Source organism: Egretta garzetta, unplaced genomic scaffold (genome assembly GCF_000687185.1).
Source record: "Egretta garzetta isolate BGI_Z169 unplaced genomic scaffold, ASM68718v1 scaffold16, whole genome shotgun sequence".
Lineage (NCBI taxonomy): Eukaryota > Metazoa > Chordata > Aves > Pelecaniformes > Ardeidae > Egretta > Egretta garzetta.
Window position 1 is genome coordinate 1,385,360 of NW_009260022.1, and position 26,962 is coordinate 1,412,321.

General features: G+C 37.9%; 1 protein-coding gene across 1 annotated transcript in view; it reads right to left on the bottom strand.

Annotated features, from left to right (window-relative positions):
* COBLL1 (cordon-bleu WH2 repeat protein like 1) overlaps window positions 1-26,962 on the bottom strand; it is a 44,792-nt gene that overhangs the window by 8,360 nt on the left and 9,470 nt on the right. Inside the window, 8 exon segments of the mRNA XM_035896169.1 lie at window positions 541-799; window positions 6,349-6,417; window positions 7,033-7,177; window positions 15,941-16,180; window positions 16,304-16,398; window positions 17,294-17,332; window positions 19,015-19,243; window positions 20,174-20,375. Coding sequence (XP_035752062.1) covers window positions 541-799; window positions 6,349-6,417; window positions 7,033-7,177; window positions 15,941-16,180; window positions 16,304-16,398; window positions 17,294-17,332; window positions 19,015-19,243; window positions 20,174-20,375 — 1,278 coding nt within the window.

Here is a 26,962-nt window from a genome sequence, read left to right on the forward strand (position 1 = left end):
AAGGCAGAATTAACTTGTTTTCCTGAGAGCAGCTAGATCGAGTCAGGTCAAGACAACTGGCTAATGTATAAAGAAAAGACAAAAGAAAAATTAAAACCAAAACAAATATGCAGGCAATAGATAACTATGCCCAGAAGAACAGAAATGGCCGATCTACCTGTTTTTCCCCAACCGTCAGAATGAATTTGTAAATTCTCATTTGACTAATCAATCCAAATTTTTTTGCAGCACACTGCTTTAGTAAATATGCTGGGTATTTTAGAGCCAAGGTTCAGCTTTTCTGGGGTCCGGCTGTTTGAGTAGTAAGGAAAGGGAGGCTTAAACAGAATACCCTGCAGAGCACTTCTTTGTCATTTTTGTTGAAAAGCTTCATGAATTAATGTGCACAGAAGAGTGCTACAATGAAATCTAAGCATATTAAACTCATGCCTCTCTCACAATTCTCTATTCTGTGCTCCACAATGAAACAGCACTCTACGTTTTATTTGCCTCCCCCATTCCCTCCCCAATGCTCCTTTCTTTGTCACAAAACGTACTTACTTGCCATCTGTGCTCATATTTTCTTGTTTTTCTTCCTTGAAGCTTTGCGAGTTGTCTACAGAAACACTGCCAGGAACTGGAGCTGATGAAGCAGGATCATTTTTTTCAGTTTCCAGCGGTACCTCAGCAGAGCTGAAGGCTTCAGTAACCTCTCTTCTCCCGAGAGAGGTATTTGTACTTTCACTGTCCTCTCCCTGTTGCACACTCATCTCTTCCCTTTCATCAATTCCTTCCAGGTTGTATTCTGAGCTCCTTACACCTACACTTACAGAAAGAAAGAAAGAAACAAAAAAAACACCGAAACAACCCACAACTCTCAATGCAGGGTGTAGATACAAAAGGATTGGTGAAGTCAGCCTAAGTAGTTTGAATAAGGAAAACTGAGACTTCCCTTCATAATTCAGGTTTAAAAAAAAAAAAAAAAAAAAAAAAAGGCTCAGAGTTTTAACTTCACAGTCTTTTCTGGTTCTTTCCAATTCTCTCTTTTTACGCATAAGAATATGCTCATCATCGTGCTGCTGTGCTACTGTCCATCTGCTTCTGCATCTCTAACTACCGTATAACATTTTCCTTGTTTAACCCAAGCACTGGATTAGGATAGATCAAAATATATTTAACAATATCATAATTCCAAATTTCAGGGAGGTAGACAGTTTATTTTACACAGATATTTTAATACTTCTATTAGCTCCCCAATGAGATTTAAAATACACAGTTCCTTTATATCAGAGTAGGTATGTTAGAGAACTAAAGAGCAAGGCAAATCTCAGTTTTGCCCATGGTTTGCTCACCACTATCAAAAATTTCCCATAATTATCTTAAGTGTATTAAAACATAGTTAGAAGTGCCTTGTGCAGTGCCCTGTGTTACAGCAGAAGTGCACAAAAATAAAGTACATAGAAAAGTGTTAAACCATAAAAATAATCAAGTTTTCAGCTAGAGCACAGTTAAACTAAAAGGTTTAGTTACTGGATTAGGGCACACATAATATCAGTGTACCTGAAGTTAAACTAATAAATCAAAAATATTTTGATTCCCTGAGGGACTAACTGTCTCTAGTTTCACTTCCCTGCCAGGAATTTTCCTACAACAAGATGATGATTCACATTTTTCAAATATTAGTAAGCAGACCATACAATTAACCTCTTGGCTTTGCAGCTTGCATTCTCTAACACAAAGGAAATAGTAATTCTGTCTATATAGTGCAATATGGTGCCATGGATGGCTACTGGCAACAACTGAGCCATACAAGCAGTGCACTCTGCCTGACCTGACCAGGGTATTCCCATCAGCTTTGCATGCACCCATACCCCTTAGGTACAGGCCTTGTACTTAGAAAAGCCTGAAACCTAACTGCCCAAGTTGTATCAGTAAATTTCCAAGTGTAAAACAAGGCTAACAATGAAAACAAAATACTGGCTTAATGCAAGAAATGCTGGAAAGTAGCAGATCCCAGAGTATGAAAAATCTTAGGTTGACTTTTTTTTCTTTTTGCACAGACTGGTATCCTATAATGCTTCCAGTACTTCTCTGGAAGTACACAGTTATAGAGACATCACAGAGGGCTGTATATATTGGAGAAAATCTCAGTATAGAACAGAAACTTTTATTTTTCCAATAGGGTTGTTACTTAAGAATTCAGTAATACCAAAGTTATTCATTCAGTTACAGAGCAACTACAAAAGCCAAACATTTTAGTTTTTAATTCTAGTTTTTTGTATGGCACTCCTGTAATAATGCTTTGTAGTTACACATTAAGCTATGTGATCAATGTATGCCACAGTGCTGAATGCAGAGACGATTTAGATCCCCAGGGAAAGATGGGCAAGACTGCAAGGTGGTGCAGGTGAGCTCCTTCCACATGATTTAAACACAGATACATACCAATATGCTGCACTGGTATTAAAGGGACTCCCTAAGAATTCACTATTAGAAAAGGCCTTCTCTTCCTTCTCTCCCCATGCCCCCAAACCCTTTTATCTCCATCTAGAGAAAAGTCACGCCAGCAGCCTAATACTGGGGGAGATTATGTTAGTAATAGCAGCACGATTTTATGTATGCAAAGATAAATATGTATGTCACAAAGCACAAAGCAGGCGTAACAGAATGCGGGCAAACATCAAACCTGCTGAGACTATTCTACAGCCAACTCTCAAGAACACCATCTTCTTCACCGATTAGAACTATTATGCCATGGGCCTGAGCCATCAACAGCCACAGGAACAAAGACTAAGTCCTTCAGTCTAAATACCCTGTGGAAACCTGAATTATACAACAAAGCACAGCCAGGACTTCTGACAAGACAAATGGAAGCATTCTGGAGTTGCTATGGCTTCGTGCCCAGCCACTGCTGTCATCTCTGTTGCTTTTCCTCTGGAGAGAAGTGTAACAAAGGCTGAGTTGTGTCTATACTGATGGGATGGAAACTTAGCTTGGGTTGGTAGGAGACATTGCTGACATTCCCGCTCTGTGAAAGCCTGTCCTTTTCTGTCCTAGGAACACTTCCAAGCTTTGGAGTGGACTAACCTGACCTACAAATGTGTAATACCAAACAAAAGCAACCCTCACACTTTTTTCCAAAGTGCTCTACTTCATTTGTCAGTGTATCATCAGCCTTGCCTGCAGTTATTTTCAACTTGTGGTTTTTTTGTCTGCTACTGGATCTCATTCCAGACCTGGCCCACCACTGCTGCAGCAGAATAAAATCTGAGTGCATTTGATACATAAACAACGTTTAACAGCCATCCTTTGCTTACATCATGCAGTTAACTCCCCAGAGGAACAGTTCAGATTTTATGACTTGTTTCCAAAACCTCAGTTTAGACTTTTTACATGCAACGTATTGCTAGGAAGTACTTATGACAATACCAGCTAAATACTGTTGCCTTATTGCTTTTATACTCTATATGTAATTACATTTTTTGTCTGTGTATAATTTCTTCTCTATGAGCATTAGTCATTGAGTTTTAATTAGCCTTAAGAGAACATTGTTAAAACCTACAGGATGACATTGTGAAGAGATACCTGGTAAGATGACTTGACATACCAACTGCAAGTCTCCTTTGAGTAGGTAAGAAAGCTCTTTGCACGACAGGGAATAGGCTGATGCTGCTCTGTGAGCTGTTGGGCTTGTACGCATCAGAGCCGGAAAGCCTGACTCCATCAGGCAAATCTGCCAGTGTTTCTGCGCTTGACTCTATAGTCCTTCAAAGGGTTCATAAGAGATACTGTAGCCTTGGTTATTAAGGTTATATCAAGGGATTTGTTTGATAAGAAAGTATTTAAAAATCTGTAATTTTTAAATTATTTTTTAAAACACCATTTCACCCTCTTCTCTAGAAAAAAAGACTAAGTGTTAATTAAGCTTTGGGAAGGGGAACAAAAATCATAATTGAGAAAAAAAAAATCTTGTTTATAATCCCAAATGTTCAAATTAATTCTCTCTAAATGTTAATTCTAGTAGATGTATGCCTTCAAACTACTTTTGTCAAGGTACAGTCTGTTTTTACACCGTGGGAAAACTGTCATTTCACAACAGAAATGTTGCCTATTCCAAATTATATAGCATAGTTCCCCTTGATGTACACGTGTCTGTTAGCTATGCACTACTTAGACACCAAACAACATTTATTGAACATTTGCAATGGTTCATTGTAGGGCAGAAGGTAACACTACATTTGCTGAAGTAGCAATGCATAACCAAACTCCTTTGGGAATGCCAGTCACAGCTGAACAAAAACTCACAATGTTTCCAGAAGCCTGACAATCAAAGCAGTATTAATCCAAATGGAAGGAACTACTGAGTTTATGTAAAGTTAAATTATGTCCAACTTGGCAATTAAAGAGATATCGAACTATTTTATCTATTTAACCCAATACCCAAATCTGCGTAATTTTCAGACTAGAAACAAGACAAGTGTCCAGCAATTATTTTACGGCAGGTGAGTATTATCTCACATCTCACAGCATGATGGGCTTTGCTAAAAGGACCCTTTATAAATAGGCCTCAGGACAGTTTCAGAGATGCCACCAGAGAGCAGCAGTATCCCATGAGAAAAAGAAAAAAAAAAAAGGCAGTGAAGCTGTGCTATGCGACTGGTCTCTACATTTTAAAAAAATGCATTGCAATAAGTCTTCAGCAAAGGACACTGCATGAAGACATCAGCAGCAGAACTAGAGAAGGAAGACCGTCACTAACTGCAGAAGTAAATCCTAGGGCTCAACACAGACTGTTCTAAGCCCAGTGAAAATGACTGCATTTTTCTATTTATTTCCATTACAGCTTAAATTAAAATATTTCATTACAAAACTCAAATGCCTCAAGCAGAGGTTCCTGAATCTATGGAAAAAGCAAACAAGCCATTTCTATGAAGTTCAGGGCCATTTCTGCAGCACTCAGACATTACAGTGATGGGAAATGCAGAAATTCTAGCATAGATCTACATTCTTAAGATAGAAACAAGCTCAAGAAAAGAAAAAGAACTTGATTTTAAATCATAACTTTGCTCATCATCTTAGACCCATCACATGTAGATAAACACAGTTTTCAACACAGAAAATTAAGTACTGATAAAAATCAAGAGCCATTCACTTAGAAGTGACTGCCCCTCCTTCATCTGCTACAACAACAAGGAAAAGGAACAGTTACAGCTTCATTACATCCTCAACCTCACTGCACAGTATTGGTTCATACTTCCTATTTATTAAGTTACATATTATTTCTATTAAAGGTCTTTTCTGACAATATGCATAAATTGCCCTAAACACAAACCAAGCCCAAATTTACTGATTATTGATTTTTTTTTTTTTTTTTTTTTGTCTCCCCCCTTTGCCAGACACCTAGGATAACAGGTGACTTTTTCAATTCTTACTGTGGTACACTTGTGTTATCACTCCAACCAATTTGATTGGCATCCCAAATAAAATAGCTGGAAAATTACTTAAGAGTTCCTGTCAACTAGCACAGAAACTGAGTGTTTAGCCTCACACAATGCTGATGGCACTCCACATGCTTAGTGTTTATATATTTCATTCTTAGGGAAATACATTGACGTGTGATTTTTCCAGACTGCACTGGCACCGATTATTCTAAAAGCTTTTAAAATTTTAGAAGACTCCTAGATGCTGTATCCTGTATCTGCACCCTACAGTCTGATGCTTACAGACAACAGTACTTAACAGTACCAACTGCATAAATTAAAAAGTATTATGTTCAGCAGCTAAAGAATTGTATTTTTAACAGCTATACTTTTACATACCACATTTTTTCCATGGCACCCAACAAATGACTTAATTTAATGTCTGAACAACTATTTATGCATACAGTTTATATTTACAACTTATGTTTTCAAGGGCTGTTCAGATGCAAACCAAAAGGCAGGCACAGATTCGCTCCTACCCCTAGGTTATGCAGCACAAGGAAGGGTTCTGAAAACAAGACTGGGCTTTAGTTTTTGAAAGGCTTGTTACGAAGTATTCAAAAATCACAGAAGGCTTGTGGCTTTTCTTCCTCTGGCTTATTCTTGTTTACAATTTGTGGGGGAGGAGGGAAAACAGGGATAATGTTTAGTTTGTTAAATGTAAAGCACAGACCCCAATACAAAATATATTGTATGTGTTTCTGTAGACAGTAAAACATCTCTATTTTGGAAAGCCATATTTGTACTTCAAAAGAAAAATGAATTGATCTGAAGCACTATAATTAGTTCTATGCTTACGACACATCTATAGTACAATAATTTATTACTATGAAGTAGCATAGCTTGCTATGAAGTAGACTTTATCAACACATTTGGAAAAAGAACCAACCTGTTTCAGACTGCATTTCAGTGGCTCTTTCCTCCACTTTAGTAGGGCCTGATTCTGTTGACTCTGTTACTGCAAAAAGTCAAGTAACAAGCTTTTTTATTGCTGCCAATTTCTACGCCAACAAAAGTACTAGATAAAATGTTAAATTGTGATCTTACAGACAGGCGAGTTCTTCAAGAAACGCACCTTCTCTTAAGCAACCAGTGCTCATTGTCACATTTGCCAGATATTTTAATCTCAACTCTGAGGTATTTTTGAACCAAAGAGAATTGAACTTTTGCTCAAACAGAAGAATTACAAAAGAACAATACAAAACTTTCTCTAAAATTCTTCTTCTCAGTCCATTTCCTAATAAACCTTCTCTGATCTAGAGAAGCTAATCTTTTCTCCCCTCCCCAAGCTGTCCATCTGATTAATACAAACACAATTGCTATAGTTAACCTAACTATAATTAATTTGGTATTTTCTGTTTCTTTCTGATCTGCATGTCCTAAAGCCTGCCTACTTTCTCACACTACGTGAGCCAATCTCATAAAGCAGTATTACCGCTCCTTACTATCTGAAGATGTTTGGCACTCATATTTTTACTTGAAGTTCTTATCTCATAAGGTGGCATTTCTTTAATATTTAGCCAAATTGCCATACTTTCTGTTGCCTCCCAATTAAACAGCATTAAAAGATTACCAGTCTCATTACTGCTTTCACTTTGATCTTCTGGCGCTCTAGAGGGTGGTGAGGGTGCTTTGCGCTTCATCCTCCGCAGAGAGGAGTTCACAGAAGCGGTGTCACTGAGAGGCAGAGAACCTTTCCGTACTAATCCCAGAGGGGCCTAAGAAGGGAGACAGGAGGAAGAAGATTATTAGCAATCAAAGGAAAGCAGCAAAATAGCTCTAGTAATTATTCTCCAAAAGTACTTATAATATACATTTGGGAAAGAGAGAATATATACCTATTACCAAACGTATTACATTTCTCATCTTAATTCCTCCAAGGAGTAGTTTTCCAAAAAAAAAAAAAAAAAAAAAAAAAACACCCAAAAAACCCAACCAGATTTTCTGGAGTAATTGAATATATTCACAGAGGTACAAGCTACAGCAGTGGGGAAAAAAAAAAAACAAAAAACCAACAACAACCCACCAATCAGTTGTTACATACAGTATAGAAGAGAATTTGAATTCTTTTATACCTGAAGGCTCTTCTACAAACCCCAAATAATTCTTTTCTAAAAGTAGCTAAAAATCATAGTGTAAAGAAGCTTCAGCTACACCCCACTGCAATGACACGACGTGAGATTTCCTTCTCCAGTCCTTCACCAGCAGTCTTAACTGGGCTCTGTACATAATTATTAGGATTTTTTTTCCTCTACTTGAAATACTTGAACTTTTATAGCATTTTATTGAATGACAGCTTTCAAAACTTATCTTGGAAAGTACAACTGTCTTATAATCATAACACTTACTGAAGTTAAATTGTGATAAGTTGTAACAGCAATAATTGTAATACCTACTGATGTTAAATTGTAATAATGTCCTCGTTATTGTAGCAAAAGACAAAAAAAATGTTTTTAATTCACAGGCAATCAAAACCATTAAAAATGGACAAAGGCTACCTACTGAAGACTTCATAGTTTTACAATATAGCAGTCCAATTGCATTTTAAATTGCTTTTGAAATACATCCTATGTCTCAAAAAGGCAGTGGCTGTAAATTTGCCTGCCACTCTTAAATGCCGTTTGCCTTACACTGAAGCAACCCTGTATTTCCCCATCTATTAGAATGATAATGTTCAGGATCCCAGCAATAAAGGGGTGTATTTTGGCATTAGACACAGCTGCCTACTTCTGAAGTAATTCTGATCCCTATCGCTTGTCTACCCAACAATATAGTAAAATCCAGCTGTGACATTCACTTCTTGCTGGAGGGACCCAGACAGCAATTGGATGTGGGGTCGTCTTCAGAGAACTTCTCTGTGCTTCTGTTAACCAGCCCACTTCACAAAGCAGAACATCAAGGAACAGAGACGGCATAAACACACCTACAAATTTTTGTTTCGCTGATGATCCTTTCAAAAGCATCACTGGCAACAGAATTGTTGACTGTGTCAATATGCATGGAATAAGATGCTTATCATTTAGAAAGCTACCACCAAACGAATACCCATCCTACAGTAAGGGGGATATTAAAGACTGCAAGCTAGAGTAGTTGGTTGTACTCAGTCAAAACTATAAAGAAAATTACTCACAAGAGAAAAGATACTGGCACAAGATGCCTGTGAAGCAGTGTTTGGCAGCTCCTGTTACACCTCAATAGAATACCTGAATGAACAAACTGGGACAGTGAAAACCATCCTCTGAGCTACCCGGGGCATACTCAGTCAATCCGTTTTGTCCCACCTCAGTGTCAGATATGAGAGATCCCCTAGATACTTTACTGCACTGTAAGTAGCACTGCTGTCCAAAACGTTCACACAATTCTTCTACCTATCGCTTTAATGCCAAAGCAAACAACTCAAACTTTTTACAGCAAAGCAGGACTCGGTGTCTTAAGAAGAAAAAACAAAGCACAGGGTAAAATATTCTTTTAAGAATAGCAGAGGATATGGACATAGCACTCCACTCCTAATTAAAAATACTTGCATGCTTGAATAGTTTTTAAACAAGTCAGTTTCTAGATTAAAATGTCACACAATAAAAATCACTTTACACTTTGATAGTTTCTTATTCACAGTTCCCAAACAGTTCGTGAAGAAAACGAATGAATAGTATTCAGCATCTGAATTTATGCAGGATGGGATGTCAAACACAGTATTATTTCCCCAAATGAGGCTTTTTTTATTAAGTAATTTTCCTCCTTGCTGTTGGGCAGTTCTGTTTCTCTCCTCTTTGGTAGCTGCAACCCCTCCGTTCTGCACAAAGACACTGCTGCTCTGTTCAAAGGTCTGCACCCTCATCTGCTTCCCCCAGGCTCCCTCAGCTGACTTGGCTGGCACAGAGTCCTGCGCACACTCGCTCAGCTAAACAGATGTCACCAGAGTTCCCTCCTGCACAGAAAGAGTATGTGTGTAGGGGGAAATAATGTTCTCAGCATAAGAGCACAAATGCTACTAGAAGATTTTTATAAGCCTTTTCTACTGCCCTTTGCATCCGAAGAAACGAACGATTTGCAAAGAGAGATTTCGAGAAAGTACTAAATGTTCCAGTTAAGGTTCAAGTGTTGAACAGATTTTCTCAGGCATTATTCAACATATGAATATTAAGAGCTTTCAAATCCTAACAAAGGCTGTAATGTGAAAACAGTACTTTAAACAGATGGAAAAAAATAAAATAATGTTATTAAGACATATCTGACAAAGTTTTGTAATATACATCTGGGTGTTCATGTGTCATACCAACTGCCAGTGCTAACCAGTGCTTCATCAGTTAAACTTAGATTAAAAACCATGTTAGAATCACTGAAGTAATTAACCGTGCTCGTGCAGAAACACCAGTGAACTCTATCACAACATATGCAGGAGTTCCACTTTAACACTGCACACCCTCCTCATCCTGGAACAAGCAAGGGCGGATACGAAGCCTTTAGCCTTTTAGCCTGTACAGACAACTTTGGCACCAAATCCCACACCACCCCAAGCAGACACTTGTAAAGGCCGGTGCTTCCCAAGTTCTGTAAGCAGCGGCAGACATGGTGCCTGGCCCTTCTTATAATTTCAAAAAGCAAAGGAAAGGTAATTAAGCCACAGTAATTTTGCAACTGGAATTGAAGGCAAAAAAAAAAAAAAAGTACTTGGGAAAGAACGTAGTGGTGATGGAGCATTTTGGTGTTCTGGAAAGCACACCTCACACCAAGGGTCACTGTATACACATTTTCATACCACCAGTACCTACCTCTCTTGCTCCGCAGAAAACTAGGTTTAACAGAAGATATACAGGCGACCGGGATATCAAAGCACTTTGCTAGTCATATTGTACAAAGGGAAGAAAGCAACACTAGCAAGTATGCAGCAAATGTATGTCCAAGGAGTAACAGGAAAAAACCCATTGTATTTGCTCTTACAATGATTAATACACTCAATTTCTATTTAAGCTTCCCAAAATACTTAACCTTTGCCAAAGTACTACAGAGGAAGCAATATACCTCTGACCTGTCGGAAAGGACGGACACACAGAACATACTTGGAGAAATTCAGCTAGTGTTCTGCTGTCCAAACACCCAATATTACTATCCTCTCCTATGATTTATCTACATACTTGCCAGTGCAGAAGTAAATATAATAAGGGGACAGTGTTATGCATTTAGTATACTGAAATGTAGACGCATGCAATGTTCACCACCAGTCCTGAATGATACCAGAATCATATCAAGAGATCTTCATGCAAACTTCAGCAAGAGCGAATAGGTAGGCCTGAGCGTCGTCTTCTCCCAGGTAACACTGGCTCTGTTCAAGACCTCCCTGATGTTCATAGTGCTGGCTGCATCGTAGCCCAATCTCTCCTTTAAAGGGCTCACCATCACTTTCGGGCAACTGAGCCTCTGGCATAACTTCTTAAGCACAGAACTCTTTCCTCCCAGGAAGCTGTTCCATGACAGTGGCTAATAAATCTCTGTGGAAATACTTTATGGTTTAGTTGCTTCTCACCCTTCCCCAATTCTCTCATCTGTTCCTTCCCTTTCTTTCTTAAGGGGTAGACTGGAGATTTCAATTTGTTTAGGAGTTAGGCTTGTTTAAATAAAAGCAAGCTATATTTCTCCAGCTAAGAAGTTCTAGCCATCATTTAAAAGTGTAAATTTTTTGACTAAAAATCTCCACTTAATTGTTCCTACCCAAGCATAGTTTACCTATGCTCCTTTACAATAACTGAAAACAGTGTAAGGAGACAAACATTCATGGGATAAAATGAAGATATCACAGTCTAGTTTTTATAAATAAAGCATTAGGAAGACAATCAGCAACGGCATTTTGGATGTAATCAAATGCTTGTCTTTTAAAAGAAATTTGCTTTTAAAAAAGTGTTATTACTAGAAAATTGCCTCCACTTTTATGAAAATGGTGAAGATGCACGCACTGCATTATACAACAGCACTTTGCAAAAACCCTTGAGAGTCCTCTCTACTTGCAAGTGTATTTAAACTTGCTACTTCAAAACATACTTCTGGCAAGAGCCATCTTGCCCAAAATTAGAACTGACAAATAAGTGAGGGATTTCAATATTAGCGACTAACATGCTCGTTTCCAATCTGATTTAACACAGAAATTTGCTGGACAAGCACTAACTATTTAAGCTTACTGGTCATCTTCCGAGTCTCATACAGAATGAGCAAATCATGCTATGTAATAATTTGTAAGAGCTACTCTTACATCCACTGTACTCATTTCTCCCCTAAAATAGGAACAAATCTCCAAAAACTCATTCTACAATCACTCTGCAATTGAGGCAGAAAAAATTCCAACCCTCTTACCAGAATGTAACTGCTCACAGCAAGAGAAAGCAGTTTCTTTTTTAAGGGAAAAGAAGTGGAGAAGCTGTAGGAGGTAAGCATTAAAACCCTTTTTCATACTGTGAGAAATTGGACTACAATACACTGTGAATCTGAAGAAAGACAACAGTGAGAATACTGTTCCCTTAAAGTTGGCTCGTTTCACTGTTGTCTGATGTTACTACTTTGGCATGTTTCTATCAAAACCAGGCAAACAGTTTATCCAGGCAAAACTGACATTTCACTTTGTCTTCCTGGTGGATGTTACAAAAGAGATTTGTCCATAATAAGGCACATGCAGAAGGTCATCCTGGTCCATAGAAGAAATAAAGTCTGTATCCAGTCTGCCAAATAAACTGAAGGGCAGGCTTCAGAATTTAGGCATTCTTAAAAGCAGTATGATTTGCAAGGAAATGCTTCTTGTAAGGCAAAGGCAGATAAAAGGTAAACCTTAAAAAAAAAAAAAGAAGTATATCCTAAGTTTTGTAAATTAACTTCATGAGACACTGCAATAACAGGGAAAGTCCCAGACGTACCAACTAGCCCAGCAAACACACCAATTGGCCTGGTGAGCAACCTAAAAAAGGCTTTAAATCTTAGCAGCAGGACGCGTGGTTTTGATGGTGGAGAACATGAGAGACCAAATTCTTATATTGTTTACAGTGAAATAATTGTGGTCTACTGTGAGCACTGTACTTGCTGCACTACCGAGAATCGACCTGGATTAAATGAGTATAAATTGGTCACTTTGGGTTGAGAAAACATTAATGCACATGATACAGATGACGAAATGCTGTGCAACTATCAAAACTGACTTTTTTCTACAATGATTATTTGTTTCATTTCAAATTCTGTATGTAGGATGTCAATTCTGGGAATAAAGCCTGATTCTTACTATGTATTTAAACAGCGCTCAATTTCATTTATAAAGTTGCAAATCCTGTAGATGACATTTTTATTTGAAGTTATTTTACATTGTCCCTCGTCTAGCACCTTATGTTTTTAAGGGAACTGTCCTTTATTTTACATTTAAGTGAAACCAGAAGCCTGAATAGCTGGAAATACCTTTTTGTTTATTTTAGAGACTTCAGTGGAAGCTCTAAGAAACAAGCTTCCAAATCGTTGCCAGCATTACTCAAGCAGTGCTTAATCTCCCAGCAAAACCAAGTATTTGTTGGTTTCTGTCAGTGATGGAGCCCTATTATATTTTTTCTGTTCTCCTAATTATGTGCAGATAGTTTTGAAAATCATCTGATTAACCCATGTGAAACAGAAATGTTTAAGTTGGAAGGGACCTTTAAAGATCATTTGGTCCAAACTTCTGTTGAACACAGGGTCTTAGATTAGGTTATTGCAGGAGCCTGTCAAGACACAGCTTGAATATTTCTGGTGAGGGAGCTTCTATGCCACTTCTCTTGAGTGACCTATTCCAATGTTCAGTTGTTCTCACAGTGATTAGTTTTCTTCTTGTATCTGTATGGAATTTCCTTTGAAGCAACTACTGCCCAATGGTCCTCATCCTGTGACCATGCATCGTTGCGAAGGCTACACCTCTGCCTTCCTTGTAACACCTTCTAGATATCAGAAGAACGCAATTAGATCCCATCTGAGCCTTCTTTTTGCTAGAACATTTATGTTCTATTTACCTTTAAACATCATGGTAGCCCTCCGCTGGACTCTGCCTGTTTTTAATCTCTATCTTGAACTGCAGAAACCAAATCTGGACATAGTACACACGTGGCCCAAAAAGTATCGAGTACACTGGATTCAAGGTGGATCACATAGCCAGACCCCCGCCTGTACTGGTGCTTAGGATTACTCCATTTTATATAGAGAATTTCACATACATCTTTTTTAAACCTCATACAGTTCCAGCCTGTCACTGTGTCCCTCAATGGTGGCTCTTCTGGTATACCTACCTCTCCACCCAGTTTGCTGTCAACTTCAAGTTTGTTGAGGGTACATTCAATTCCATCATCTAGGTTGTTTATAGAAAATACTTAACAGTATTGGCCGTACTACCAACTCTTCAGGGACTCCACCTGACAACCAGTCTGACTTTGAGCCATTAATCACCACCATTTAAGCTGTTTAGGCAGTTTTTGTCCTACCTTATGGTTCATCTATCTAGTCCACACCTTACTAGCTTTTCAACAAAAAAACCTGTGGTAGACTGTGACAAACACCTTACTAAAATAAAGGCAGATGACCTCATCCTTGGACTTCTGCTCGCCACTAACTTACAAAAATCCTTTCTCATTATTCTGCTTCGAGCTCCAGGCTTGCTTTTGTGCTCCTAACTGCACATCTGCATGTCTAAGAAGTTATCTCTCTCTGTTGGGGAATTGCTCTGTCCCCTTTCTATCCCTCACATGCTTATTTTTGCACTTGAGCTCTCAGTAGCACATTTAAGTGCAACTGTTTATTTTTATGCCTACTCCTTTTCCCACTTAGGGGAATAGACCACTCTAGTGCTGCAGGAAGGCTGTCTCTGAAAATATCTCAGGACTTTTCCAAGCAGCAGCTTTATTCCCCAAGGAGGTCTCTCATAGGATCCCTCCTAAGAGTTCCCGGATCAAGTTGAGCAATACGTACTGTGCAGTCCAAGTTAATTAATTAGATTTATCGGAAGATAGATAATAAAAAGACAAAACACTTTACATAATTTACTAAAATTCAAAGCACAGAGCAAATATTTGACCACATTCAAGTCTCAAGTTCTATATTATCTGACAAATCGTTGTGTAATCAAATCAGAATGAAACAAAAGTAATCTTAAACAACACATGCCAAAGGCTTCTAAGTTCTAAAGGAGCTGCACAATGTAGTACAAAATATAAAATATACACAAAAATATAACTTAATCTGGACTTCTGTCATTTCTTCGTGAGCTATTCAACTTCAGTCAAATCACTTTCGATGAATAAGAAATGTCAGTACAAAATAGTAAATCTAAGCAATTTTGTTGAGTGACAGATCCTAGCCTAGCAGTCATACATTACTGTAAGGCATAATAGGAGATTAATCATTTAAAGCATGTTGACATTAATTAATTATTTTCCAAAATTTGAATTCAATTAAAAGACAAACATGATGAGGTAAAAACAGACCACGACTTTTTTTCCCCCCAAAGTTCCTTTTCTTAAAATACAGAAAGAAACCTTTGTCTTCTTCAAATGATAAAGCTTTTCGGAAGGACACAATACACAAATTCAGAACTTCTGTTAAACAGTGCTCTCTTGTGGTTCTGTGCATCAACGAAAGAGTAAATCATTGTATAAAGATAAAGGAAGTCACAGCTTGAAATTTCTTGTCTCAGACTAACACAAAAATAATCCCTCAGACTTGTATTTCATTTAGTACTGCATTTTATTTTTCTAGCATGCCAATAACCTCATTTATTAAAGACCACCTTTAGATACTGCATTCACAGCAAAGTATGAAACAAACAAAAAAGTTATAATGACAATTTTAGACTTGATCTTTAATTGGAATGCACAATTGACAATACGTGCAATACCAGGATAACACTTAATTCATTAGTTCTCCCAAATTCTGTTGGCATACATTCTGCATTGCATGCGATATACAGGTTACTTAAATAAGTATCCCACATCTCATAGCTTCAATTAAATACATCCCTATTTAATTAAAATAAAACATGAACTGCTGGGAGCACAAGAATTTTAAGATTACTTCCCAAGATTTCCACCTTTTTCTAGTAATGTAACATAAAGAACAAACCAGTCTATCACATGTAACTAGAACATTAAAAATGACTGGAAATACCAAAATATCAATTACTAAATACGATAAAGTGAGGCAATATTTTTACATTTAAATATATAAACTATTCATAGAAAAGAACAAAGGTGCTCACAATACCAACTTACATAAGAAGTTGGTTTTGCCTTTTCAAAATACAGCAGCTACTTCGGATACAGGATATGAAGTTTAAAAGGAACGCATCTTTCAATTTATGTTTTCAAACTAAAATTTTTAAAAGTATTACACTTTTATTTCCCATTTATTTCAAGATAATTGTAGATACTAACAGAGTTATCAGGATTATTATGTCTAAACTTCTTGATTTAAGAGAAGAAGTAAATGTAACTAACCTGGTCGTTCCTATCAAGGCTGTTGGATTTCACAATATCAGACGCCGGTCTAACTTGGGCTTGTGCAAGTTCCTGGGGAGCACTCTGAGAATTTGGCATAGGCGGTAAAGGAGCTCTCCGCTTCTTCGGCATTTCAGACGGCAGTGTGTTTGAATCATACTGCTTGCTAACAGTGTTAGATCGTGTGATAAATGTTGGCCTTGGCTTGCTCATCAATGGAGTTGCTGGGGCACTGGCAGCCTTGGGGTGCGGGGAAGGAAAAAAATACAAATTACTTGTAGTTTCTGGAAAACAACCAACAGTATTGATTACTCAGTAAGAATATGTTTCTAGAAGTTTTGCTTATACAAAGTTACATCTTACTTGTTCTCTTTTTTTTTTGCTTCGTTGAAAAAAGCTGAAAAATCCTTTGTTTTCTTTCTCCTTCAGAACATCTAAGTTTTCAGATTGGTAGGAGTCTAAAATAGAAAACAATAGTTCTAGATGTTTTTTATTGCACAGATTATTTCTCCTGCATTCCTACTATTTCACTGTCTGCCATAAGCCTCCTGGAAGGATATACAAAACACATCGTAAATCACCTATATTAATAGTTTTTCTAAACATTGCAAAACAAACAGGTTTCCTACCATCCGTGTTCTTCCTGTCTTTCTCAGAACTCAGAATAGATGAGCTTCAGCTGCTATTAATACCCCCAGCACTTAATCCAGCCCATCCCACTTGTCATATGTTACGGTTCATATCACAAAGGCTGTAAAGGGGTGGGGGGGGAAAGCCTGTCCAGCTCTCAATTCCCAACAGTTTAAATTCATGGCAAAGTGTGAAGTGGGACAAGTCAGGCACAAGCCTGCACATGGTTTGACTATGGAGAAAGATCACTGAAACACCTGATAGGTACTGCACACGCAACTGCACAGCAGTCATAGCAAAGACAGTCAAGTCCATCTGGCATCTTGCAGAATTTATCCTCCTTACATTGTTTTATTCATACGGACGAATTGAAAATCTAAAGGTTGTCTCCTCTTAATTTGTATTAGATTTTACTATCTTAAAGAAATCCCATTGAATGCAAAGGCAATAAGCAACAGAAATCAGCAAGGCCACTATGGGCTCTTGGTTCAAGTATCAATATAGACACGACTGTAAATTTAATCAATCCATCGAGGGTAAAACTATACAGAAATACTTTATATATAGCTGGGTACATCCACTTCTGTATTATCTTTTAAAATACGCACTGACGATAGGACAGAGATAATTACTCATGTCACAGTTAAGCAGATGTTATCATAGGAGCGGATGGTAATGTCACCTAAGTGCTACAGTTTCACCGCCTGTTTCAGTAAATCATACCTTGCAAAGACGGTAAATTTAAATCAACTGGTGATGTGGCTACAGAAAGACAAAAAGAAAGACAGAAAATGTGAATCTGAATCAAGGATGCAGTTATAAGTTACAAACACAGAAAGCCAAGCCGAATCTGCAACATTAGGAAAAAGTAACTGGGTACCTTCCTGAAGTGAAAGGATGTGTACCTTTACAACCTAATTTAAGAACTTGAGGCTGAAGACATGCAACACAGACTGGAATCTTGTAAATAAGGAGACAGGGTCCACTTAAGGAAAGGGTCCGCTTCCACTGAAGGAAAGAGGAAAACTATATATAGAAGAGTTTGCTCAGTAAGTTTTGGATTGTCAAGCGGTCTAAACTTGGAAAACAAAGAAGAATGTATAATTAAAATATAATCTGAATAAAATATGATTTAAGTTCTATTAAGTAAAGGTATACCTCACCATTTACTTTCATAAAGAAAGCTGACAATTCAGAACTTTGATGTCTTCTGCAAAATTGAAATGCTGAACTACTTTGTTTCAAGAGAACTGAGCTATATCTAAATTCTCTAGCAAGGTGCTGCCTTGTAGAAAGCGTATGTGCCCTTGTATTCTCTTCTAAGGATTCTTGGCTGTTGATTCATATGAAGCACACGTCATACTGTGCACAAGGCAGCTCTGCCAGTCTGTAGATGAAAGCAGCAGCCAGACAACAAACAAGACGACACACTATGGGCACATGTAGTCCAAGCAACATGTTCAGGCAAGTAAAAATACGTTTTTTCTAGTGAAGAAGAGAAAGATTTTTCATTTTTGTTTTCTCCATGGGAAAACGACATATTTTCCAAATCTGTCATTCTCCTGTTCTTCACGACAACTGGCCTTTGTGAAGTAATTGAGAGAACTCATTGAAATTGTAACCACCAAACGATAAGGTTACTGTACTTAGCAGAAGGGGGAAGAAATACAAACAAAAAAAGCCAAGAAAACCCCCCCCAAGTTTTAGAGCAGAAAGAAAAACAAGCAAATAGAACAGTGGCCAAGAACAGGAATAAGCCAATATGACTACATTCTATATTGAGGTAAAATTTCCTGTTGGAAATGTTTGAAATGGAACAAATCACATCGCATAGAATTTTTAACCACAGTACAATAAACCCTTCATGAAAAAAAGACAGGCTTAGAGCTGAAGTTAAAACCAGGCATAGGAATGTCTGTACAAATGTAGGGAAGTTAGTTCATAGTGCTTCTGTTGGACCATGATTAAAGAGAATTATTCCTTCACAATCTATAAAATTAGCAAACAGCACAGAAATATATATACACACCATCAGAATATTCTAACACTTCAAAAATTTTAAATAAATTTAAAACAAAACTAAATTGCTCTAATTTTTCTGTTCTTATCAGTTCATCGTGACTCTATGTCTTTTCTATGAGCTAAGGGAAATACAGCATGTTGGTCTTTTTGGGGACGGGGCGAGGGAAGGAAAGGAAGGGGTTGCTTTTAAGTGATGATTTGTACTTAGCCACCTTTGCTGGTACCTAACACTTTGTTAGAAAAGAAAACCTTATATAGCACTTCTCAAACATATGCACAAGTAAACTTGTCACAGTTTCAATTTTGTGGAAGACTAATGAAATATATACTAAATTGCTAGAAATTAATTTCTTCATAAGTAAAAAACCCAACAAAACATATACATTATTGAAATACTAAGCAATTTACAAAAGTTATCTTACCTCGACTGATATCCATGGCATATAATTCTCTTAGTCCAAGGTCATTAAGAGATTTTGTCACATCAAGGGGTTCTTGAGATTGGTAATTCTTCAGCAGCAGTGTGTGTGAAGGATCAAATTCACATTTACTACAGATAACTGGTATAAGTTCTTGAAGGGGTGAATGTGGACTAACTCTTACCACAGTCTTCTGTGTCTTCTTGTAGTTTATCACTACCCTTACTGTTTGCTAAAGAGAAGGAAGTTCCAATAAATACCAGCACAAATTCTGAAACAACTGGCATTTTTATAACAGCTTTACAGTAATGACAGGAATTCTCCTTATGGCCGACTTCACCAATGTTATTGATTCAGTAACATTACAAGAGAAACTACAAACTCATTTGCGATTCCCTTCTACTGAAGAAAAGAACACATGAAACAGTCTGCTTCTCCTTTAGCATCTGTCATTTGCCTGTCCAGCAGAGTACACGCCTGGAGCGAGAAGCCCCACTAGGTTACACGAGGTAGCTGTGGAAGTCAGCCAGAGAGCCATGAGTGCGTGTGTGCATGCATGCATGCATAGGATGAAGGTTAAAGAGCAGTAGAAGAGCTCCCCTGGGCCTGTGTAAGTGCTTTAGATAAATTAAGAAACAATATTTTTCTATACAGCAGACAAGGTGGGAGTAAAGATTTAGGCAACACTCAGAAGTTGCTTTAGTACTTCGAAAAGCTCCTGCCTTCTTAAGGGTATGTAAAGAAAGTCAAGTAACAGCAAAAAAGTACAGTATGCATTAAAGGAAAATGCCCATACAATCAGAAGGGCATATATATTACAGCATGACAGATGGTACAAGCTGTTGGTTTTCATTTTGTGGAAGGCTGGATTCAGCCACACTTCATCTGCAGAATTTCTCAAAAGGACACTAAGGCGTGGGATTTCAAATAATACTGTAATGTTTCCTTCTCTCAGCAGCAAAAATGTTTGCTGCAACAAATGGAGATATATTTTACCTAAGAAGAAGTTATGAAGAACATGGAGCTAAACATTTCACAGTGTGCATGGTAAGAGGATGAGAGAGAACAGGAAAAGCTGAAACAAGAGGCTGAGCTACCTGCTCAACTTGCCGAATACCATAGTGCTTCTAATTTCTCAATACGCTTTAATTTTAGTTCTCACCTCTGGTATAACCGGAGCAGGTTTCTTCTTATCCATTTGTTTTGGCTTTACAACCACCTTTTCCACTTCAAGCATTCCCACTGGTGTGTTGGGTTTGAATTTAATCTGGCTATTTTCTGCTGATACCAACTCTATAGTATAACTTGATGGATTTAAATGATACTGCGCACAGAGAAAGATCAGTAAGTCCATCATGGGCTTCCTGTAAAAGACAAATGGAACTGTCACAACAGATGACAATTAAGCAGGCTGTAACAAAATGTGCTGCTAAACATTTAACCAAAGTCATCCTTTCCCTCCCATGACTAAATAATTACTGCCAGGCACCAACGTTAAACACACTCAATGTAAAAAAAAAGAAAAAAAAAGAAAAAAAAAAAAAAAAAAGAAGTCTGCCGAGTGCTTGAGCAAAGCGGGAAATTTTTGCTTGTGTGAAGTGATGCTTTTCCTGAGGTCAGCAGGGAGATGTGGATTAGCCACCTCATTTGGCATTTAATAGGAACTGTAGCAGTGGTGATAAATGCCCTGCTAGTCATTAAGAACAGCTTCCTTCCAAAGCTTGAAATTTTTACATCCATTCTGAGGCTACAAAGGACTTTATTCTCAGAAATTCTGAGCATAAGCCATTTGGACGAAGCAGGAGAAATTAAGTTTGAGGAAGTCACCTTTTAAGGAGGCCTTGCATTAGGAATCCCCAGATGAGAGCCAGGTGTTTAATACAGACAGAGGAAAAGAAGCCAAATGACAATATAGTAGTCAAATACCATTTCTTGAGAAGCTCTGTGTGATGCAACTGATGTCCTTTTCACAATGAAGTACGGCAAACCAAATTTTTCATATGTAGTCACTAACTATATGTCCTTGTTCTCTCAGTGCTCCATGAAGAATATGCAGAACTGCATATTAAGACAGGCTGAACATTCCCAGTTGCTACTGGAATAAATTTATTAAATCTGTACTTCAAGAAAAAGTTTCATGGGAGTTTAAACAGAAACAAAGGTAAGGAGAGTATCCTAACTTTGCATGTTACAGCAACTACATAAGGTTATAGTACTATCAGGTCACTGGAACTGGTCATTCCTCAATAATGTTTAGAGTTGGGTAATCACCTGCAAGGAGCATTTCATTTTGATGCCCTCTGCATCTCTCAGTTACAGCTACAAACAGGGAAATTATCACCTGTTCTGTCTCACAAGGATATTATGAAAATAATTTAAAAATCTGTGAAGCAATCAAATGCTATGTTGAAAAGAATACCAAAGTGTCTAAGAGAAAATTAATACAGGGTTTGGCTGGTATGGCTTATCAGAAATCTTCAATTTTAGATGTAATCTCATAACAGATGCAAGTATTCTGGTAGCATAGCCAAATGTGGCAATAGATAGCTTCTACAAAGAGCCATCAAGCTAAGCAGAATTCTAGATAACATAAAGATTGTGAATACATTTATTAAGCAGGAAGTTAAAATAGACTTTTCATATGATACGGTTCTGTAAAAAGAATTAAGAATGGCTCAATGTTAGAAATTACTGTGAACACTAGGCTTTTCCCCCCCTTTAATTAGCCCTGGAATATCATTCCTGTTTCCACTTATTCTTAAAGAACAAGTGTTCCTTAAGCAAACTGTCTTCTCATTTCTAGAAGCAGGACTGGACTCTCTGGTGCACAGGCTGCACTTCCAGAAGACAGAAACAGTTTGAAAGCTGACAGATATAGTTACTGCAGACAATAAAACAAAAAAACATAAGAAATGATGCTCCAAGGTGTCAAAAGCAGCTATCAGATGGTCTGAAGAACAGAAGAATGTAATATACTGCCATGCCTTCATCTAGATGATACGTATCAGCCTGAGGAATATAATGAGAAATGCGTTGAGCACTGCAGAAAAATAACTATTCCTGCCTTGTCACATAACTAAACCAGAGAGTTTATTTCCGTTCTTTTCTCACGGGTATCACAACCTGCTCTGATTAGAAGGAGCTACTCTATTTCTTGTACTTCTAACCTACAACAGAACAAGTACATCCATCTCACCCTAATACGAAACAAGCCGCAAACGCAAATCGTGCCACTCCCCCGTTTTACTGGGGGCAGGGCAGGGGAGGAGGCAGCAGACACTACTTCTGTAGCCACCTTTCTGGTTATCAGCCTATCCAGTAAGTTACCCCCTACTTTTTTTCTGGTGCATTTTTATACACTGACTAGCTTTAAAAGCTGCCCTTCCCCTGGCCTTCAGTTATTGGAGAAGGGTAAGAACACTGGATATGACCAGGACGAGAATTCACAAGGAAAGATGGCAGAAAGCCGTCCTATAGAAATGCACCACCACGACAGGGGCAAGCCCTCACATTAACCAGCGTCACAAGAAGTGACAGAATGGCAAGTGCGAAACACAGCTGCTCACAAACAACAGACAGGTACATGCAAATTAGTACATGAAACAGTGATTCAATGCAAATTTGCTTTCCTTTGGTACTTCCAGAAATGACCTGCTTGACTGGAGGATGCTAGACTTTAAGTCCCTCCCTCCAGCGGAGGGCAAGACACCTTCAACAACTGCTTTAGACAGATATTCCTACACTGATAGAAATAGCAATCTGGTTTTGCAATCACATCCTCCAAAACTTGTTAAACTATTTTTTGGTAAAGCTTTCAAGGACTGCAGGTAGATGAATACATATATGACAGTAAATTGAGCCACTTCCATAAATAATATTTAGTAAAACTCCAAGAGGTGGCCATCAGCTGTCTCAGAGTACATGACCTGCTCATCCTCCTTTATCTAATTTCAGTAAAATCTTTATTTTTAACTTCTTTATCACATTACTTAGTTTTCTGGAAATCTCTGATCATAAATTTATTTACACATTCTTGCACCCCTTCATCCCTCATCTATTTTCCTCTGGTTATTCCTACCTGACTAAATAACAATGAAAAGTGGCTAAAAAAGTACCTCACCTAACGATGTCCTTAGCCTAGAATGTATCAAACCATGTTATGTTTGTAATCAACAGTGAAAGGTGTCACTTCAAATACTGGATCAAGTGTTTAAAGGAAAAGGGCATCAAGTTTCTCTACTCCTCTCCAAAAAGGAGGGCTAGAAACTTTGTACTTAAAAAAAAAAGTTTGAGATTCTTACATGGTCAGACTTTAGGAACAAGGTCTACCCGTCGTGAGACTCACAGTAAGCACTACTGAACAAAAAACCTCTGTCAGTAACCACCAAAAGAATTCCTAGGTAGGGAATGGGATAAGAAAAGGGAAAGAAGAAAGGGAAAGAAAAGGGAAAGAAAAACTAAAAATAAACCTACATACATTTTTGCTTTCTATAGATCTCTGATTACTTAAGCCTATAGCTTCATGACCTTTCTCGCAAAAATATTTACTAATCCTATTCTCTAAAGAGAAAGACATTTGTTTTCATGGAGAACAACAAAAAAACCACCAAACCCCGCACAATTTGTTACTAGCAAACGTAAGTACAATAGGTTTTGAAAAGTAGGGCAACACCACAAAGCTTGTTATTCATTAGCTAGCTATAAGGAGTAAACCAACAGTTTATTAAGAATACCCTAATGACTGAAAATACTCAAGAACGGATCAAATGGAAACTCACAAAGGACTCTAAGAAAACAAATCCAGCAAAGCTAAGGTCTCTCTGAAAGGCATCTAAAACTGAAGCCCTAAACATGCTACCCTGCAAAACTATTTGCTTAACATCCCATTTCCAACTAAAATACATGTCACTACCATACTGACTCTTGAAATCTCTGAGTTAATACTGATGCATACAACTGAAACTAATTATTCAGTTTTGAGAAAGCTTTGTCAAAATCTGCAGTTCTTCCTTGTGGGAAAACAAGGAGCTAACGTAAAATGATCAGGCGGCTAAATAAAACAGTTCAAGTTATTTTTCTTCTTCTTTGGCTGCAGAAAATTCTTCAGTCCTATGCTGTATTTAGAACCAATGGAGAAGAATCAGAAAGTTCACTCTGAAAAATTCCAATAAAGGAAAAAAAAAAAAGCTTCACTCATTCCTTCCTCTGAACAGTGTGCCTTCACCTCCTACAAAACTTTGGCCAGGCCCCCCTTGCAGGAATCCTGGTGATAGAAGAGTGTGAATGCCACTGTCAGATTCTGAACAGATGAACTGAATCACTATCACCAACTACTACAAGATACAAATTGGTGTTCAGGATTAAATAAGAGAATCCACCCTTGCCTAAAGTTTCAGAGTGAGGAATAAGCTATTTCAGTCCTCCTTCCTTTTCTCAGCCTCAGTTTTTAGCTTTAGAGGCCCAAAGAACAACTCAAGGACCAAAAAGTATTCTCTCTTGCAATCTGTTTCTCTAAAACCCTTTTTGGATTTAATTCTGATCCTATTCTACCTACTTCTACTCACTCAGGATATCTATGTAATATCTTGCTTTGTTCTACACAGCTCTTGCTATCCACTATGCCAAAGCAGGGATCAAACCATCCCAACTTCATCCAAGAACAGCAGGGAAGTTTCTTCTAGTGGACTATGGCATTTGAGCACATGGCTGTACAAAGTCACAGTTCTGCTTTTTCTAGTATGAGATTTAAAAAGGTATTCTCTCCTCAGGAGCATGAAGCTGCTCATCTTTGATTAAGAACAGAAGAGAGACAAATCAGCAATTCATCTGTTTATGTCATTTCTAGAGAGATCTTGCCTATTTGTCCACAAAATAGGACTAGCAAAACTAGATGAAAAGATAGATTGAAGTGTGTTTCACAGTGGTCCTGCACAGTTTCTCCCCTCATTCTGAGTGAGCCTAGCAGTGCTAATGCAAGTTCTTGTTTGCAAGACAGCCATTTATGAAATCAATCACATTCAGTTTCTTGATTGAAAAACAAACAAACAAAGTAACCAATAACTGTGGGATAATAAAACTGATTGGGAAATGTGTGCGCTTCCTGATAAGCCTGAGAGTCCTGTCCTGAACACTTATAATACACAATGTAATTTGACAGAGTGAAGATACATCGACATTCCTTTCTGGCATTTTATTCTGAACAAAGCAAGACAGAGGGCACACGGTACTCGTAAGTGTGGACAAAGGGAGTGACAACAAGAAAGAGAAGTGCCTGACAGTGTACACACAGTCTCACCTTTGAGAAATTTTAAAAACAGAGGAAGGCACCATATTTACAGATGACAATATTACTTGCTGTAAACAAGCTAGCAAGAACACCATAAAGCACGATAGTAGGCACCAACTATTTCACAAAATTTCTTCTGAGAAATATAACCTCAGATTTAAGTTATCCTGAAAATCACATGGAGTTGGGGTGGGGGGGAGGATCCACAACAGTTCATCCACTGCAGCTCTGGTGAACAGGCTGGTATTTGATGTCTAAGCGAGGACCTCATGAACACTAGCAAATGACAAGGTGTGCAAACAGACTCCCGCCACAAAAGTCTTTATCTCATTAAGAAGTGAAGTAGGTATAACTACACATTTACATTACCTGGTTTAAATAAATAAATTGGTCTGCTTGCTTTCAGTAGTTAAGGCACTGGTAATACACTAACACAAGCACAATACACAAATAGTTTCTTTATTTCAGCTTAGGAAAGCAACAAACTGGTATCCTAATTGCTCTGACCCATACAAGGCCTTGCATAGGAGCCTTCTTATGACTTGCTATGATAATTAATATAACATTTTAAGTCTCAGGATTTAGGATTTTCAACTCACCAGTCAATGTCGAGGTCTTTCTGAACTAAAGGTGTCCTGGGAGTTATATGCACAATCTATACTACCCATTAGCAGACTGAAATATGGTTTTCAAATTAAAACCAGCTTAAGGAAAATATATTTGTTTAAACCCAAAAGTTTTCCAGAGCTATAGCTAGAAACTATTTCCTTGAAGCATTATAGGTATTACCTGAAGTGATGACACCTTTTGTTGGGACTGCTAGTAGTAGTGCACCTCTTTTTTTTTTTTTTTTTTTTTTGTTCTTTGGGGACTACTAGGTAGTAGTGCTGAGTGAGTGCTGAACACATGACTTTGTACCCAAATAGGATACAGGAACTCATCTTCAGGTCCACCATGGAAAACTTATGTGGGAGAATTCAGTGACTTACACAAACCAGTATTTTTCTAGAGATTTGCAGTGACTAGAAAGAACAACAGGTATGGCTAAGCATCCTGATAGGTACCTCAAAAACCAGCCTTCCCAAAAGGTAGGTAAATGTGTAAGTTTTCCCAATCTACCCAAAAATCATAGTAGAATCATAGAATAATTTAGGTTGGAAAAGATCTTTAAGAATGTAAAGTCCAACTGTAAACCTAACACGGCCAAGTCCACCACTGAACCATGTCCCTAAGCACCACATCTACACATCTTTTAAATACCTCCAGGGATGGGGACTCAACCACTTCCCTGGGCAGCCTGTTCCAATGCTTGACAACCCTTTCGGTGAGGAAATTTTTCCTAGTATCCAATCTAAACCTCTCCTGGTGCAACTTGAGGCCATTTCCTCTTGCCCTATTGTTTGTAACTTGGAAAAAGAGACTGACCCCCAACTCACTATGCTTTCAGGGAGTTGTAGAGAGCAATAAGGTCTCCCCTCAGCCTCCTTTTCTCCAGGCTAAACAACCCCAGTTCCCCAAGCTGCTCCTTATAAGACTTGTGCTCTACACCTACACCATTCACCAGCTTTGTTGCTCTTCTTTGGACACACTCAACGTTAAGGCTTACACAACTTGTGTATTTTACTGAGTGGTTAAAACCTTGATGAAGGTTGAAGTAAACTACAG